The 16,090-nt window shown below is 41.8% G+C and overlaps 1 protein-coding gene across 2 annotated transcripts in view; it reads right to left on the bottom strand.

Moving 5' to 3' along the window:
- Nucleotides 1-1,755: 1,755 nt before the first annotated feature.
- The window catches only part of LOC124280825, a 43,559-nt gene continuing 29,224 nt past the window's right edge, over nucleotides 1,756-16,090 (bottom strand). For both annotated transcript variants that reach the window (XM_046716803.1, XM_046716805.1), the window contains exon 3: nucleotides 1,756-2,480. In XM_046716803.1, coding sequence (XP_046572759.1) covers nucleotides 1,825-2,480 — 656 coding nt within the window. In that variant the 3' untranslated portion in view covers nucleotides 1,756-1,824. The remainder of the gene's footprint in view (nucleotides 2,481-16,090) is intronic.

The following is a 16,090-nucleotide window of genomic DNA, read 5'->3' as shown; positions in this document are numbered from 1 at the left end:
CCTTTAACTCCACTGGATGACCGTGGGATTAGAACCTGTATTTCAGATAAACGGTTTTCACCCATTTTAACAGATATACAAGGCGAATGTTGAATATCCTTTCATGCCCAGTTGTTTGTCTCCGTTATTCTATGATAAATTACCTGGGCCCAATCACCATGACAGCCTCGTTCTGGTGACGTCAACTTGGCCATCTTTCGTATCCCTAACTTATCACAGAGATTCGCTCACTATTGAGATCGCACAAGTTTGATCCGAATGACAGAGAGCTACATGACCACAGCCGTCCAATCCAATACAAAGCTCTTTAATCAGCGGAACTCGATGAGATATCATTTGTACTCGATGTGACATTTTTCCTACCGTCTTATTTTTAATGATAATTTTCTATAGTATGCATCGTCCTGACTTCAGGTGAAACTGACAGTCTACCAAACCACGAGGACGATACCATGCTGGAACGTCTGGTAGGATGATGATATTTCTGCCAAACTATATACCACATCCGTTTACAAATAAAAACTCATTTTTAAAAAGGCTTGTTCGATTAAATGTATTCAAGACTCACTCGCTCTTAATCATGAATGTAGGTCTATGCTTAAGTCTTGCAGGAGATCACTTTGATTGGTTGTTGATTTGAAGGACACACACGTGTGCACACACACGTCCCTGTGTAACTGTGTAAGTCAAATAAACCTGTACCCGTGAAGATCCGGGTTAGAATTGGTCTTCAGTAACCCATGCTTTTCGTAAGAGGCGACTAACGGGTGGTCAGGCTCGCTGACTTGGTTGATACATGACATCGTATCCCAATTGCGAAATCGATGTTCATGATGTTAATCACTAGATTGTCTGGTCCAGACTCGATTATTTACAGACCGCCGCAATGTAGCTGGAATATTGCTGATCACGGCGTTAATCAACAAACCAACCAATCGCGTACAGCTAAACAGGAGGGTTAACTTTGTGTCACCGCACCTGTAATAAGATAGTGAAACGAGAAACAGTACATATCAGTAAGACCCTGGGTTATCGAGGATGTGTTTTCTACAGAGATCTTTTTTCAATCCAATCAGCTCAACAGAACACAGGTCCAGTAGGAAATTAAAAAAAAATCCGAGCCGTTAAGTATACAAGAGCGAGGGTCGATAAAGAACAAGATTAGGGGGATTTTAAGATTAAATGTCGAATGTTTGTGTGATCGATGCAGCAAGCGTGGAGAAACATTCCGCTAAACACCACCTCGTTGGTGAAAAAAAGTGTTCTTCACTTGGAAAATGGTAAATCAATGTAAAGTTTGCGTGCCAGCTGTCTCAGGGGTACTACATATTACTTGGGGGATAATACCCTGTAACACGAGACGTTTTCAGGAACACTTGTAAAACAAAGATGTATTTGGAAATAGAAACACGAAAAACTGGCGCCCAACGGACACTCGATCCTTATAACAATGAATAAATCTTTCAATTTCAGAATCAATACCGACAAACTTAACTAAATGAAAGGATCTCACTGTGAATTATCCTGTTTAGAACTTTAACTGGGCCCACTTGCACAAAGATACCTTAACGTTTAACAGACGAGGCTAATATGAGTCACTATCGAGCTAAGATCGCTCCATAGAACCGAGGTCGGGAACGTTTGGTTCAACTAGGATCTGAAGGCTTCTACCAGCTTAATCAAAAGCAATACCCCCTTCAAATGTGCTTTCGGCTGAATGTTTTTATTTTACGACAAATGAGAAAAGAATTGTTCTTATCTATGTATCTATGCTTTCACTTTAATCCCTGAATTCTGATGATTAACATGGCGGATTTGACTAGATCACGCGGAGTCTGTTTTCACGTTGTTGTAAACACTTCGATAGGATGGGTGTGGATACCATACCCGTCTCACACGGTGACCGTTTAGAAGATTCCTTTTCCCCATCTTGTAACCCCCGAGGACTCCCCCGAACACTCGTTTCCTTTCACGAGGGTCTTCCCTGTAGTTGTCGTAAATTTGTCCGCCTGTCACGTAGTTTTCCGGCAGCTCTTCCGGTACACGTTTACCGAACTTGTAGTTGTTGAGCACGCTTCCAAACAGCCGTTTCTGGTATTCATTCATGAACTCATACGGGATGAACTCTCTCTTGCCGAGCTTGTATCCACCAAGGACGTTTCCATACAAGCCTCGTTTTGATTTGGCAGCTAAAACGAGGCGAGTGTACATATTTCGCAGAGCTTGCTCCCTGTCGATGTCCATTTCAGGATCCTCGGCTGTTTCTTGAGGTTGCGGGCGAGACGTTTTATCGTGTACATACCCGTTCCCAATAACCCGCCTGATCTCATGTCCTACTGCATCCCAAGTGCTCTCGAGTGGCTGTACCGGCGTATTACTGTACCCGCCATTTTGAAAAGTTGCAAGGTCAAGGTTGGATTTGACGTCATTCGGATCGCTTTCCCCGTTGCTGGTTGGGTCCTCGAGGGCGTATTGTAAATCTGAAAATGAGAGACCATATAGCACCATTAGCGTTTTCAAAAATTTGGAAATTGATTTTGAAGTTTACGTCGACATGTGGATCGTTCGTATGGAAGCATCTTCAGAACCGCGTGTGTGCGTGCGTGCGTGCGTGCGTGTGTGCTCGTGTGTAATATTGGATTGCCAACTCGAGCTGCTGTTAGTGTGTATTTGTAAGAGTGAGTGTGTGAGTTTGGTTTTGCGCCGCTTTTAGCAATATTCCAGCAATATCACGGCGGGGCACACCAGAAATGGGCTTCGCACATTGTACCCATGTGGGGAATCGAACCCGGGCCTTCGGCGTTACGAGCGAACGCTTTAACCACTGGGCTACCCCGCCGCCCCGTATTTGTAAGAGGGGGTGGGGTGCCTGCGTGTATTGGTGTGCATTAACTTTGTGATATTCTTTTGGACTTCCGATTGATAACATTTGGGGTAGACCAACCCAGCGAGCATTAACCACCCGATCCCGTTAGTCGCCTCTTTCGACAAGCATGTGGTACTGAAGATTCTAACCCTGACCTTCACGGGTTGGTTATTTAGAAAAACAAAGCATGAAATCCTTCTTTTTTGTAAGATAAGATGGACTAATCTCTCCTCTTTCCGTGAAAATGTTCTTCCTAACAAAATATTCATTCCTCACTGAGACTCTAAAACCAGAGTGTAGGTTGAGTGTGAGGTCTTTATCAAGATATGCAATAATAGGATGTTTACGCTGTTAAACAACCGCTGTTTCGTAAAGATTCGAACCCGACCCGCGCATGACAAAAACAACTGCCCCTGACAATGGGATGGGACATCCGCAATTCACCGATCATGATACTGCATGGGACTTAGCTGATATAATAAATTTGCCTTCACAGACAGTCAACAGAATAAAATATCTTTCCCATACTGTATAATCGATTTCGTCGTGTTACGAGGACCTGTGTTACAAGGGCCTGTGTTTGTCGTCCACCTTTGTCGTGGCGCAGTGACATAAATCAGCCGTCCCATAAACGGAATTGTTCCGCTGTGCTGGAGAAAGCATTGTGTGCTCTATGTCTAAATATGTACTCGGAACAACGGGCGCTGACACACCCGAAGGATCAATCGTGTATGCGTGTTGCGCGAGGGCGGCTCTATTCCCATAGGGGCTACTTATAGACTACCCAGTAATGCGATCATATTTTAGGATTTGAGATAATTGTTTTCTGTTTAATTTATTATAGATTGTACGACACCTGAATAGAATTGCGTCAGGCGTGGTTTCTAAAGACTGGTGGGCATAAGAAACTGTATAACCTATGTTTGATGGTGGCTCAATAAGGTTGATGGTGATGAGTATGAGAGAGAGAGAGAGAGAGAGAGAGAGAGAGAGAGAGAGAGAGAGAGAGAGAGAGAGAGAGAGAGAGAGAGAGAGAGAGAGAGAGAGAGAGAGAGAGAGAGAGAGAGAGAGAGAGAGAGAGAGAGAGAGAGAGAGAGAGAGAGAGAATTTACTCGTTTCTAATGATCCTCTTCTCCATCTATCTGTATATTCCTGAATCCGAACATATCACCTGTAAATATTGCATCATGATGCAATCTACAATATTGATGTGTAGCACTCTGACGGTGTATGTCAGGTTGACATTTAAGAAGTAGTTGATGAGGATTAAGAATGAGTGGGTATGGTTTTTAGCAATATTCCAGCAACATCACGGGGGACACCAGGAACCGGCTTTACACATTGTACCCATGTGGGGAATCGAACCCGGGTTTTGGAAGTGACAAGCGAACGCTTTAACCATTAGGCTACCTGACCGCCCGACAAGCATAGGTTTCTGGGGACCTGTATCAACACAGGCAGTTTCAGAAACATTTCCGCAAAATAGGGAGTGCGTGACCACCCTCGATTATCCAGCTTATCATACCAGGTGTCTATATCCTATTCTCCTAAATACCCTAGTCCCATTCTCCTAAATACCCTAGTCCCCTTCGTTTGTAGTCTAGAACGAGTGACACGACAACCATGTATCAGGCAGCAATGTATCCAAGGTAAATCACACAAGACTGGTTACAACACGTTCAGGATTCAAACACAAGAGCTTTTCCCAAGGTGGGGCGGTGGGGTAGCCTAGTGGTAAAAGCGTTCGCTCGTCACGCCGAAGATCCCAGTTCGATTCCCCACATGGATACAATACGTGAAGCCCATTTCTGGTGTCCCCCGCCGTGATATTGCTGGAATATTGCTAAAAGCGGCGTAAAACCAAACTCAGTCAGTCAGTCAGTCAGTGAACAACATTCGCGGCTTATCTGATCCACGCTGAAGCCTTCTAAACTTGCCCATGCCTAAATCCGGAAGCCATATGCATATCAGTCGCTCATTGTATTAATTCAACTTCCCATTGATTACTGTCGGAGATAGAGAAATTCGTGACCAGGGGTTTGTTGCTAACAGTTTTTGAAACCACAAGGGGTTCGTCTGCGAGCGATAAAAGGGGTTTCATCTGTTTAAAGAGCTCTGCGTGGGAGAGACCGTAATTCACTTAGCATGTAGGAAGTCACAGTGAAAGATCCCAGTCATCTTCTACAAACAGCTGTGCCTGTGGGTATCTCTATGGTGATGCTGATATTCCGACTTTCAGTTCATTATTTTCCTCTGGAGGGAAACCGATTCGTGTGAGTAATTTTGGCTTGGTAAAAATATCATTTGAAATTCACTTTCAAACGATTCGAAGTAGCAATATACTTATGTAAAGAAATAAGAGAACGGTTCAGCACATCCTGCAGTGTGTTATATAACAGGGTGAGTGAATACTATTTAACGCCGCTTCGAGCATTATTCTAGTTATATCACGTGTCAGAACTAATGTGGAAAAGGTGAGTGAGTGTAGTTTTACGCCGCTTTTGGAAATATTCCAGTATTATCACGGAGGGGACACCAGAAACGGGCTTCACACATTGTACCCATGTGGGGAATCGAACCGGGGGTTTCGAAGTGACAAGCGAACCGTTTAACCACTAGGCTACCCCACCGCCCTACTGTGGAATAGAACCTGAGGCGATGCAGGTTTCAGATGTTGCAAACTTTGGTGAAACCCACCAGCACACAAACCTAGAAATATCATCGAGACGAAACGGGATTCGAACCCACCTTCACATGTTTGGGCGTGTCCAAGGGAAGCAACTCTGTACAAGAAATATCGGAGCCTTAAACGACTGTACAACCGTAAACGCCTTCATTTCGGAAGTGACGTCATATCTTTATCTCGTCTGTTACCAATCCAGAATATCGTCCTGGCCAGGTTTAATTGGGTTGAAATTTTTGGCGCTTTGCCATTCGAAAAGGGATCGTAATGTAGGTGTGGTACCGCAAGATCAAGACCATTTATCAAGACAGAGTGTAGATATACAATCTATGGTTGACCACATGAACCGCGTTTAGTAGCTAAGTGGATATAGGGTCACTATTTGGAGTGAGTGAGTGAGTTTAGTTTTACGCCGCTTTTAGCAATATTCCAGCAATATCACGGCGGGGGACACCAGAAATGGGCTTAACATATTGTGCCCATGTGGGGAATCGAACCCTGGTCTTCGGCGTGACGAGCCAACGCTTTAACCACTAGGCTACCCCACCGCCCCTCACTATTTGGAGAGCAATCTATCTTTCCCTAGTTATATTCTGGAAACCATTGTTACCGAGCGACACCAAACAATCTATTATGTTCACATTAACACATGGCACATTTCGATGGCACATTTTGTACCAATCAACATTTCATGCAGTAACCTAGCAGTGGACGTGGTTTTGCTTCTTCAGACCAACCCCATATTGGGGGTAGCCTAGTGGTTAAAGCGTTCGCTCGTCACGCCGAAGACCGAGGTTCGAAACCCCACATGGGTACAGGGGCGGATACAGCTTTTTAGAAGGGGCATACTATTGAGAAAAGGGAGGATGCACATGTCATTTTCATCCGAGTTTCAATGGTCATTTAATAAACTTTCAGGACAAAAGAGGGGGTGCGCACCCCTGCACCCCCCTTCTGGATCCGCCTATGGGGTACGATGTGTGAAGCCCATTTCTGGTGTCCCCCACGTGATGTTGCTGAATTATTGCTTTAAAGCGGCGTAAAATGAAACTCACTCATCATTATGAGTATCAACCGTGATGGAATATCACACTTCTAACAAAGTGACAACTAATCACTCTCCGTTGCACATGTTTACATTAATACATGTAATGTAATATGATTTGAAAATAATAGAGTTAGTAACAAAAAGAACATTCAAACGAACTCTTCATTTTGTACCATTTCAGAAAAAAACACCTATTTCGGGCATAATTCTGAATAAAGTAAGTCAGTAAAGTAATCAAATAGTCAAGCCCCCCCCCCTTCTCTTCCCTACCCCCGAAAGGAAATCAAATTTATGATGCTCCCCGTGTCAAATCCGTTACAATGCAACAACATGTGATAAATGCCCCTTACGCACTAGATAAATGCCCCTTACACACTAGATAAATGCCCCTTACACACTAGATAATGAACACCTACAATCTAATTCCTTGCGTATCTGTTGTCTAAAAAACCGTCTATGTAACAACAGACAATCACCAGCTACACTCGTCTTTTGTTGCCAAAACAAGGATTTGTTTCGCAATATAGAATTAAAAATCAAATAACCATCATCTCCCATTGACGTATCCGCTTTCCTCGTTGAATGTATATCCAGGTTCTTCTCGCGTGTTCACGTGTGTTCTCGCAGTAACCACAGATATCTAAAGTTCAGAAATGTTACTTTTCTGGATTGCTATTTAGAGGAGATGTTATTCTCAACCATACACATCCATGAAAAGACGCCTCAACGTAAATGCCATCAAACGTGAAATAAATATTAAATGAAATGTGAAAGGTAAAATGGAACCAAATACTGGAGGCATTATTGATGCTGTTTTCAATTCTTTTTCCGTGAGAGTAAAATATTTTAAGCACAGTAAACTGAGTGAATGGATAAACCTGATATTTCATTGAGATATTAATGCATTCTCGGTGTGTACATCCCTTTTTCAAAAATAGTGATACTAAACGATGTTGCCCGGTTTTACATGTTATAAATCACGTTGATATTTCATTATGTTCCCTTGTTCCATGCGAGCAGTGTTTCTGTGTTTGGGTGCGTATTTACATGTTATAAATCATATTGATATAAATTCCCCTTGTTCCATGTGAGCAGTGTTGCTGTGTTTAGGCGCGTATTCACATGTTATAAATCACATTGATATATATTCCCCTGGTTCCATGCGAGCAGTGTTGCTGTGTTTAGGTGCGTATTTACATGTTATAAATCATATTGATATAAATTCCCCTGGTTCCATGCTAGCACAGTACTAGTGTTGCTGTGTTTAGGTGCGTATTTACATGTTATAAATCACATTGATATAAATTCCCCTGGTTCCATGCTAGCACAGTGTTGCTGTGTTTAGGTGCGTCTTTACATGTTATAAATCACATTGATATAAATTCCCCTGGTTCCATGCGAACACAGTGTTGCTGTGTTTAGGTGCGTATTTACATGTTATACATCACATTGATATATAAATCCCTCTGGTTTTATGCGAGCACACTGTTACTTGTGTTAAGGTGCGTTTTTACTTGTTATAGATCACATTGATAAAAAAAATGATTCCACCTGGTTTTATGTGAGCATAATGTTGCTGTGTTAAGGTGCGTATGCATCTGTTATAGATCACATCATGGTTTCTCCCGGGTTTGGGTGAGCACCGTGTCGCATTTGTTACCTTAGTTACTTCTATATGACACGGGGTGGTGGGGTAGCCTAGTGGTTAAAGCGTTCGCTCGTCACGCCGAGGACCCGGGCTCGATTCCCCACATGGGTACAATGTGTGAAGACCATTTCTGGTGTCACCTGCTTTGATATTTCTGAAATATTGCTAAAAGCGACGTAAAACTAAACTCACTCACTCACTCTATATGACACATCATGTAATGGTGTTGATGTGGTTGCCTGGGAGTCAATATAACATCGAGATTATCCCAATTGCATAGATCGATGCTCATGATGTCAATCACTGGACTGTCCTATCCTGACTCGATCATTTACAGAGATCTTTTTGGACTAACGCACACACTCACTCATGCACGCACGTACACACACACTCACACACATACGCATTCGCACACACCAACAGTTTCTGGAAAAGTGTTTAACTCTGCAGTTTAATCAAATGTCCAAAGTATGTTTGTGTTATATCAAATTACCAACGTGTGTTTGACTTTGGAAAAGCTGTAGGACTTCGGACAAACAACTTCTCGGGATTCAACGAAACCATCGCAAGTCACTTCCTGCTCGGGACAATTCGAATGTGATTAAGCCCAATAAAATACGCTCCCGTGCCAAACGTTTGCCATTGAGTGTTCAATGTATATCCAGAAAGGAAAGGTGAAGGTAGGTGAAGGACAATAGGGTTTAACTTTGTGTTCAAGATTACTGCACTTGTATATAGTGAGTGACTGAGTGAGTTGTAGCAATATTCCAGCAATATCACTGCGGAAGACACCAGAAATGGGCTTCAGACATGTGGGGAATCGAACCCGGGCCTTCAGAGGTGAGGTGCGGTGCGGTGCGGTGCGGTTCGGTGCGGTTCGGTGCATGCGGTGCGGTGCGGTGCGGTGCGGTGCGGTGCGTGTGTATTGCTTGGATTTATGCGGCAAGGGGGCGTTAGCTCGTCACGCAGAATGCCCGGGTTCGATTCCATACATCGATGAAGCCCATTTCTGATGTTCCCCAACCGCAATATTGCTGGAATATTGCTAAAAGCGGACGTAAAACTAAACTCACTCATTTCAATAAAAACCATATCACTGCTGCTTTGATAGCCCTGACCAACATCTAAAATAGTTTTCTAATTCTCATGAGAGAAATAAAATCCCAAGCTAACAAAACAAGCAAAAAACAAACAAACACCGCCCCCCCAAAAAAACACACACAAAAAACACAAAAAACGAAAAAACAAACAAAAACAACAACCAAAATCAAAACGTAACAAAAAATACCCAAATAAACAAAAATAGAAAAGAAAAGAAAACAACAAGAAAAAACACACAAAAACAAAAACAAAAACAAAACAAACATACAAAAACCTCCAGTTTTTATCCACACATCTTTTTATTACTTGACAAAACCACACATTTTTGTATATTGTAACTAGTCCAGGCAGACTCGCTTTTTCGCTAAAAATTTTTTTGGGGGAACGTCATTGGAATTTATTGCATCCAGTCTCTAGATTTGAAGAATAAGAAACACCGTAAGACATACTGCGAACTTTTATCTTCAAAGATGTTGAGTAATAATTTCGGCAGCCTTTGTGCAAAGTATTCCACGCGAGACGTATTCGGTGGATTTGCATGGTCTAAGATACTGATCAGAAATCGTATTGCGTTCCCATACAAATGTCTCGCGGGCTGAACCATATATGGCTCTGGCTTGACATTGAATACCTAACTGATATAAGGAATCAGATCGTCCTGAGCACGACAGACGCCTTTAAGAATAAAAAAAAAGCTTTTACTCTTGTAGCTTTAGTTCTGAAAACTGGCAAATGAAACATAATTGAATGTAAGACGAAATGTCAAAGAGGGTTTGTTCTTTGGCCATGCATAAATAATTCCGGATTTAGATATTGAGAGATATTTAGGATTTCTAGAACCTTAAACCATTTTCACGAGACCAATTATGGTATAATATAATTCTTCACAGTGCGAAGTTCTGAAGAGGTGCTCAAATCTTATGTAAAAAAGCCAACGGATAACATGCTCCATTTAAACAATCGGTTCTCTAAATCATGGATAGTTTGAATCCAGTTCTATGTTTCAAATATGTGCTTCATAAAAGGTGAAATTTGAATGCAAGAAAAGGTCAATAAAGCACATATTGCAGGAATATTTCAAACTTTTGTATATCAGTCGTGGAAATTACTCATTTGGATTCGAACAAATTGTTTGTAACTTACTTGTACATTTTCTGCCAATAATGAGCACAGCATTTTGACTCCAAAGCAAGATGGGTTGGCTGTTGATATTAAGTGTGTTATTTCAATATGGCTAACGGGAAGCCATTTTTATTTTCCCATGAAAAACACATTTTGTATAAGTGCGTGAGTGAGTTTGGTTTTACTCAGCTATATTCCAGCTATATGGCGGCGGTCTGTAATTTATCGAGTCTGGACCAGACAATCCAGTGATCAACAGTATGAGCATCGATCTACGCAATTGGGACACGATACCATGTGTCAGCCAAGTCAGTGAGCTTGACCATCGGATTCCGTTAGTCGCCTCTTACGACAAGCATGCGTTACTTAAGATCAATTCTAACCCGGATCGTCACGAGTACATTCTGTATTAACGACAATGGAGGAGGATAACGTTTTCCATGTACAAATGAACAAGCTAAGTATTAGGGGTGGGTATTGCAGACAATTTTCATATTGCGATATATTGCGATGCGAAAGTATATATTGCGATATGTATTGCAATATATTGCAAGAAGTTGTTTTTTTAACAAAATACTACTTATAATCGAGTTAATGCTTGATTTATAAAGCAAAACCACAACAAAATCACTATGATTGATTAAGCTTTAAAAACACCTTTTAATCATGACATAAAATGAAAAAATAATGTCAATAATATTTGGCACAAATGAAACAAGGAAATATCCAAAGATTTCCGAGTGTTACGAAGTTTTCCGAATGCATGTCAAAATACCGGATTTCGATCAGGGCATCGCAATACGTATCGTTTTCACGTCTGAACCGGTAAATACCGTTAAACCGGTTATATTGCGCAGCTCTACTAAGTATCTGTGAATCGTTCATAATCCTCAAAACAGCTGTATTGTGAAAGAAACCATTGCTCTCACTTACACATCGCATATATAACATGGGTCTTTTCAAGATAGTCATCGAGTCACACCTTAAGACTGCATGACCAAAAGTGACACGTGGTCCAAGTATATCACAAGGGAATGCCATTCTGTGAAACGGCCTTAGAAATATCCGAAGATTTCCGAGTGTTACGAAGTTTTCCGAATGCATGTCAAAATACCGGATTTCGATCAGGGCATCGCAATACGTATTGTTTTCACGTCTGAACCGGTAAATACCGGTAAACCGGTTATATTGCGCAGCCCTACTAAGTATCTGTGAATCGTTCATAATCCTCAAAACAGCTTTATTGTGAAAGAAACCATTGCTTTCACTTACACATCGCATATATAACATGGGTCTTTTCAAGATAGTCATCGAGTCACACCTTAAGACTGCATGACCAAAAGTGACACGTGGTCCAAGTATATCACAAGGGAATACCATTCTGTGAAACGGCCTTAGACGCATAGTAAACTATCAATTCTAGTATATATTCAGCGGTCCGCTTGTTTTATTACACAACCCAGCAGCGCCTATTGATATCTCTAATAACCAAGGCACCGCATCTGACCATCAATCCCCAGTATGACCTATTCTAGTCCGTTTTCCCATGATGCAGGGAACCCGTGAAGATCAGGGTTAGAATTGATCTTCAGGGACCCTTGCTTGTTGTAAGAGGCGACTAACGGAATCGGGAGGTCAGGCTCGCTGACTTTGTTAGCATATGTAATCGTATCCCAATTGCGTAGATCGATGCTCATGCCGTTGATCACTGGATTGTCTGGTCCAGACTCGATTATTTACAGACCGCCTCCATATAACTGGAATATTGCTGAGTGCGGCGTTAAACAATATCCAAACCAAACCAAAAACATGATGCAGGACGGAAAGTATCCCTTTACTGACATTTTGCTAACATCCATACATAATTTATTCAATAGACAATCTTTACAAGAAATCCTGCTTTTATAAAAACATAATTTTTTGTTTTTCCACCACTTTTCAGAAAAGAATCGATAAACAATGTGTAAAGAAAAGCACTTAGAACTAAAATATCAACTAGTTCAAGTTTGAATGAACTTCAAATTCTCTTTTAAAATACGGCTTCTTTGTTTTCACTTACACAGTGTCATGGTGATCTCACCGTCACGAGAAGGCGACAAAGCCTCGTTCTGACGTCACGTACTCAATTGACTGACTATCCCCTATTCATTCTCTCTCACTCTAAAGAAACAAAAGCTATTATTAATGAACTCAATTACTTTCCGCTAATGCTGACGCCATTTAAACAGTTGACATAGGTCCAAGAATAATATAGTGCACTCCGCTAGGCCCAGGTATAATTTCAACAAGACGTTGTTTTTAAATAGGTCTCGTTAAGTTTGCATATCAAAGGGACTTTGATCACCAACACGTGATGTTGGAGTATCGTTCAGGTATTCTTGTCGAGAGAGACTATGTTTAGCCCGGGATGACAGTCAAGTATTGTATGCACGTGTTTGAATGTGTATTCCGTCAGATCAATAGTTTCTGAATGAAAGACGGTCATTTCGAACCTTTCTTTGAAAGGTGCTTGGTATTTTTTATTCACTGATGAAGTGTCGCCACGTTAACCCGGCGCTGTTGAAATATATTCTGAAATGTTTTGTCAGTCGAAAATGTAAGCTGGTTATTTTTTGCCTTTTTGTATATTTTTTTAGGTTGCGTGAAACCAAACACAGTGATAAAGACGAGTACAGTGAAATCTTGTTAATCTTGACGATGATGTTTTCGGATTAATGTTTGTTTGCTGTTGGTGCCGCTCTCGCCAATATTCTGACGGCATTCTGTAAATAATCGAGTCTGGATAGGACAATCTAGTGACTGACATCATGAGCATCGATCAACGCAATCTGGACACGATGGGGGCAGTGGGGTAACCTAGTGGTTAAAGCGTTGGCTCGTCACGCCGAAGACCCGGGTTCGATTCCCCACATGGGCATAATGTGTGAAACCCATTTCTGGTGTCCCCCGCCGTGATATTGCTGGAATATTGCTAAAAGCGGCGTAAAACTAAACTCAGTCAGTCAGTGGACACGATGCTATGCATCAACCAAGTCAACGACCCTGGTAGCACGATCCCATCCGTCGCCTCTCATGGAATGGATTGCTGAGGACCAATTCTAACCTTGAATCCAGAAGGTGTTCTGATAAATATACTGAACCACAAAAGAAACGTCGCTTTTCAAAACCAAATGTAAGATTTTGTTCATACAAAATGATGTTTTTATTATGACTGTATCGTTTTATTAGCATGTTTTTCAATCCAAATTGACAGTTATTACCATCATCAGTGTGTTTTCTGATGAAAAAGCATATCGACCAAACGCACCTAATCTGGCAGACGTGGTAAAAGGTTCCGTATGACATTCGTGAAAATGAAAATGCACGTGCATATCGTGACAACCCTACCAATGAAAGCGAGTCACAAACTCGCCTGAAATCATTTTGTTTTGACACAATCGCCATGGCACGACCTACGTGAGATCAGAGGAACCAAGTCTTGGGACGACTGCAAGTTGACCAGACTGCACGGAGGGTAGCCAATCATTTTAATGTTCATGTTAGGACAATCTACCGACTGCAGGGGTGGTATCAGGTCACTAGCAACATCAAAGGCCGTCCACGCTGTGGGTGACCTGCAGTAACATCACAACGTCAAGACCGACACCAAGATCGCTTCCCCAGAGAGACGGAAACAGCCCGCCAGACCATTGGGACTCACAACAGACCCATCAGTGCCGATACAGTGGGTCGACGTTTGCGCGGGAGAAACCTCTGCTGTCACAGACCATATCATCGCCCAAACCGACTGCAGTGGGCAACTCTGCATCGAAATTGGTGTTATCGACAATGGAGAACTGTGCTTTTTTCTCATGAAAGCCGATATTGTGTTTAGACAGTCGATGGCAGAGTGAAAGTATGGTGAATGCGTGGGGAAGTATTTTCCAATAGGGTATTGTTGAAAGAGACGCATGGGGTGGTGGTCCAAGCATCGGTCCAGGATGAGGAAACGACGTCACAGTTTCTCGTTATATTGATCAAGTCATAAGACCACATTTTGGACATTACAGAAATCACATCTTCAAGCAAGACAACGCTCGTGCCCAGACTGCCAGAGCAACATTGGACTTCCTGAGACAAGATGGTATCCAAACCCTACAATAGCCTGCACTCAGTCTTGATTTGAATCCAGTAGAACACCTTTGGGACGAGATTCAAAGAAGACTGAATGACTACCGCCCTAGGCCGACAACTGCGGCAGGACTCGATCAGGCATTTCACAGAATATGGACCCAAATGTCTATGGCCTTCATCAACCGGCTAATTCGTTTACATGTACAGACGATGCAACGCTTTCATCGATGCCCATAGAGGCCACACACAATACTGACTTTGAGGTATCTTAATGGTACCATTTTTGGTGATTTTGTTTGTGTGAACTCTAAATGTGATTTCAGAAAATGTGTTAACCATAATTGTCAAGTTTGAACTCAATCCTCCGGTTTGATTGTTAATTAGCGTGAATTAAAGTGTGTGCTTTAAGAAACCGCTATCAGTGAGTTTAGTTTTACCCCGCTATTGGCGTTATTTCAGCAATATGACGGTTGTGGACACCGGAAATGGGCTTCACACATTGTATCCATGTAGAGAATCGAACCCGGGCCTTCGACGTGACGAGCGAACACTTTAACCACTAGGCTAACCCAGCGCCCCGACCATGCTACAAAATGAAATGATCTAAAGCGATGAGGTTATTCACAGTAATTCTTCAAAATATCAGTCTATTCATAGCTACAATCAGCACTGCGGAAATAGCAGAGGTAGTTAGTTTATAGTGATCCCCAGGAATGAAACCATATAATCAAAACCGAATATTACATTAACAAACGGAATTGTATTTTAATTTGCCTGTATCATGTTTTATCTTAAGGTTTCAATTTTGCTATAGTGTATATCAATGTGTGGTAGTGCTGACCTTTCGTACAGGATAAGATTAAAATGTTTCGAGTTGTTTTCGTTTCAGTTTACAGATGACTTGCATCAGTTTGGCATTATAAGGAAACGATTCAATCGTTCAATACGTACACTGTAAGATCAGCTGTCTATGATGAGCCATGAGAAATGAATAATCCTATGCATCTTTAAGATTTCGATCGTATTTTAAAGAACCCGCCATGATACTTTCATATAAATCATATACCTGGTTTCAAACGTCTCTGTTGATCAACGTTCTTAGTCTTTATTGAGGATGCTTTCCGAAATACATTGCTCTTAGAAATTCTGTAATGTACATGGGCTGTGGGTAGCCTAGTGGTTAAAGTGTTCGCTCGTCACGCTGAAACCCCGGGTTCGATTCTCCAAATGGGTACAATGTGTGAAGCCCATTTCTGCTGCCCCCCGCCGTGATATTGCTGGAATATTGCTAAAACTCACTCACTCACTCGTCACGTTGAAGACCCGGGTTCGATTCCTTACATGAATTTAATGTGTGAAACCCAATTCTGGAATTTTGCTAAAAGCAGCGTAAAACCAGACACACAAATTACACGTGTTCATTTGAATAATTGTTATTTAGCGATAATACCGTCATCCTTTAAAAACGTTTCGACGCTATGCAGGAAGACAGGGGAAAGAAAAACGGAG

Source organism: Haliotis rubra, unplaced genomic scaffold (assembly GCF_003918875.1).
Source record: "Haliotis rubra isolate DU_JTF1 unplaced genomic scaffold, ASM391887v1 Scf275, whole genome shotgun sequence".
In the NCBI taxonomy this organism is placed as follows: domain Eukaryota; kingdom Metazoa; phylum Mollusca; class Gastropoda; order Lepetellida; family Haliotidae; genus Haliotis; species Haliotis rubra.
Note: the sequence above shows the minus strand (reverse complement) of the source record. Positions and strands in the feature narration are given on the sequence as shown.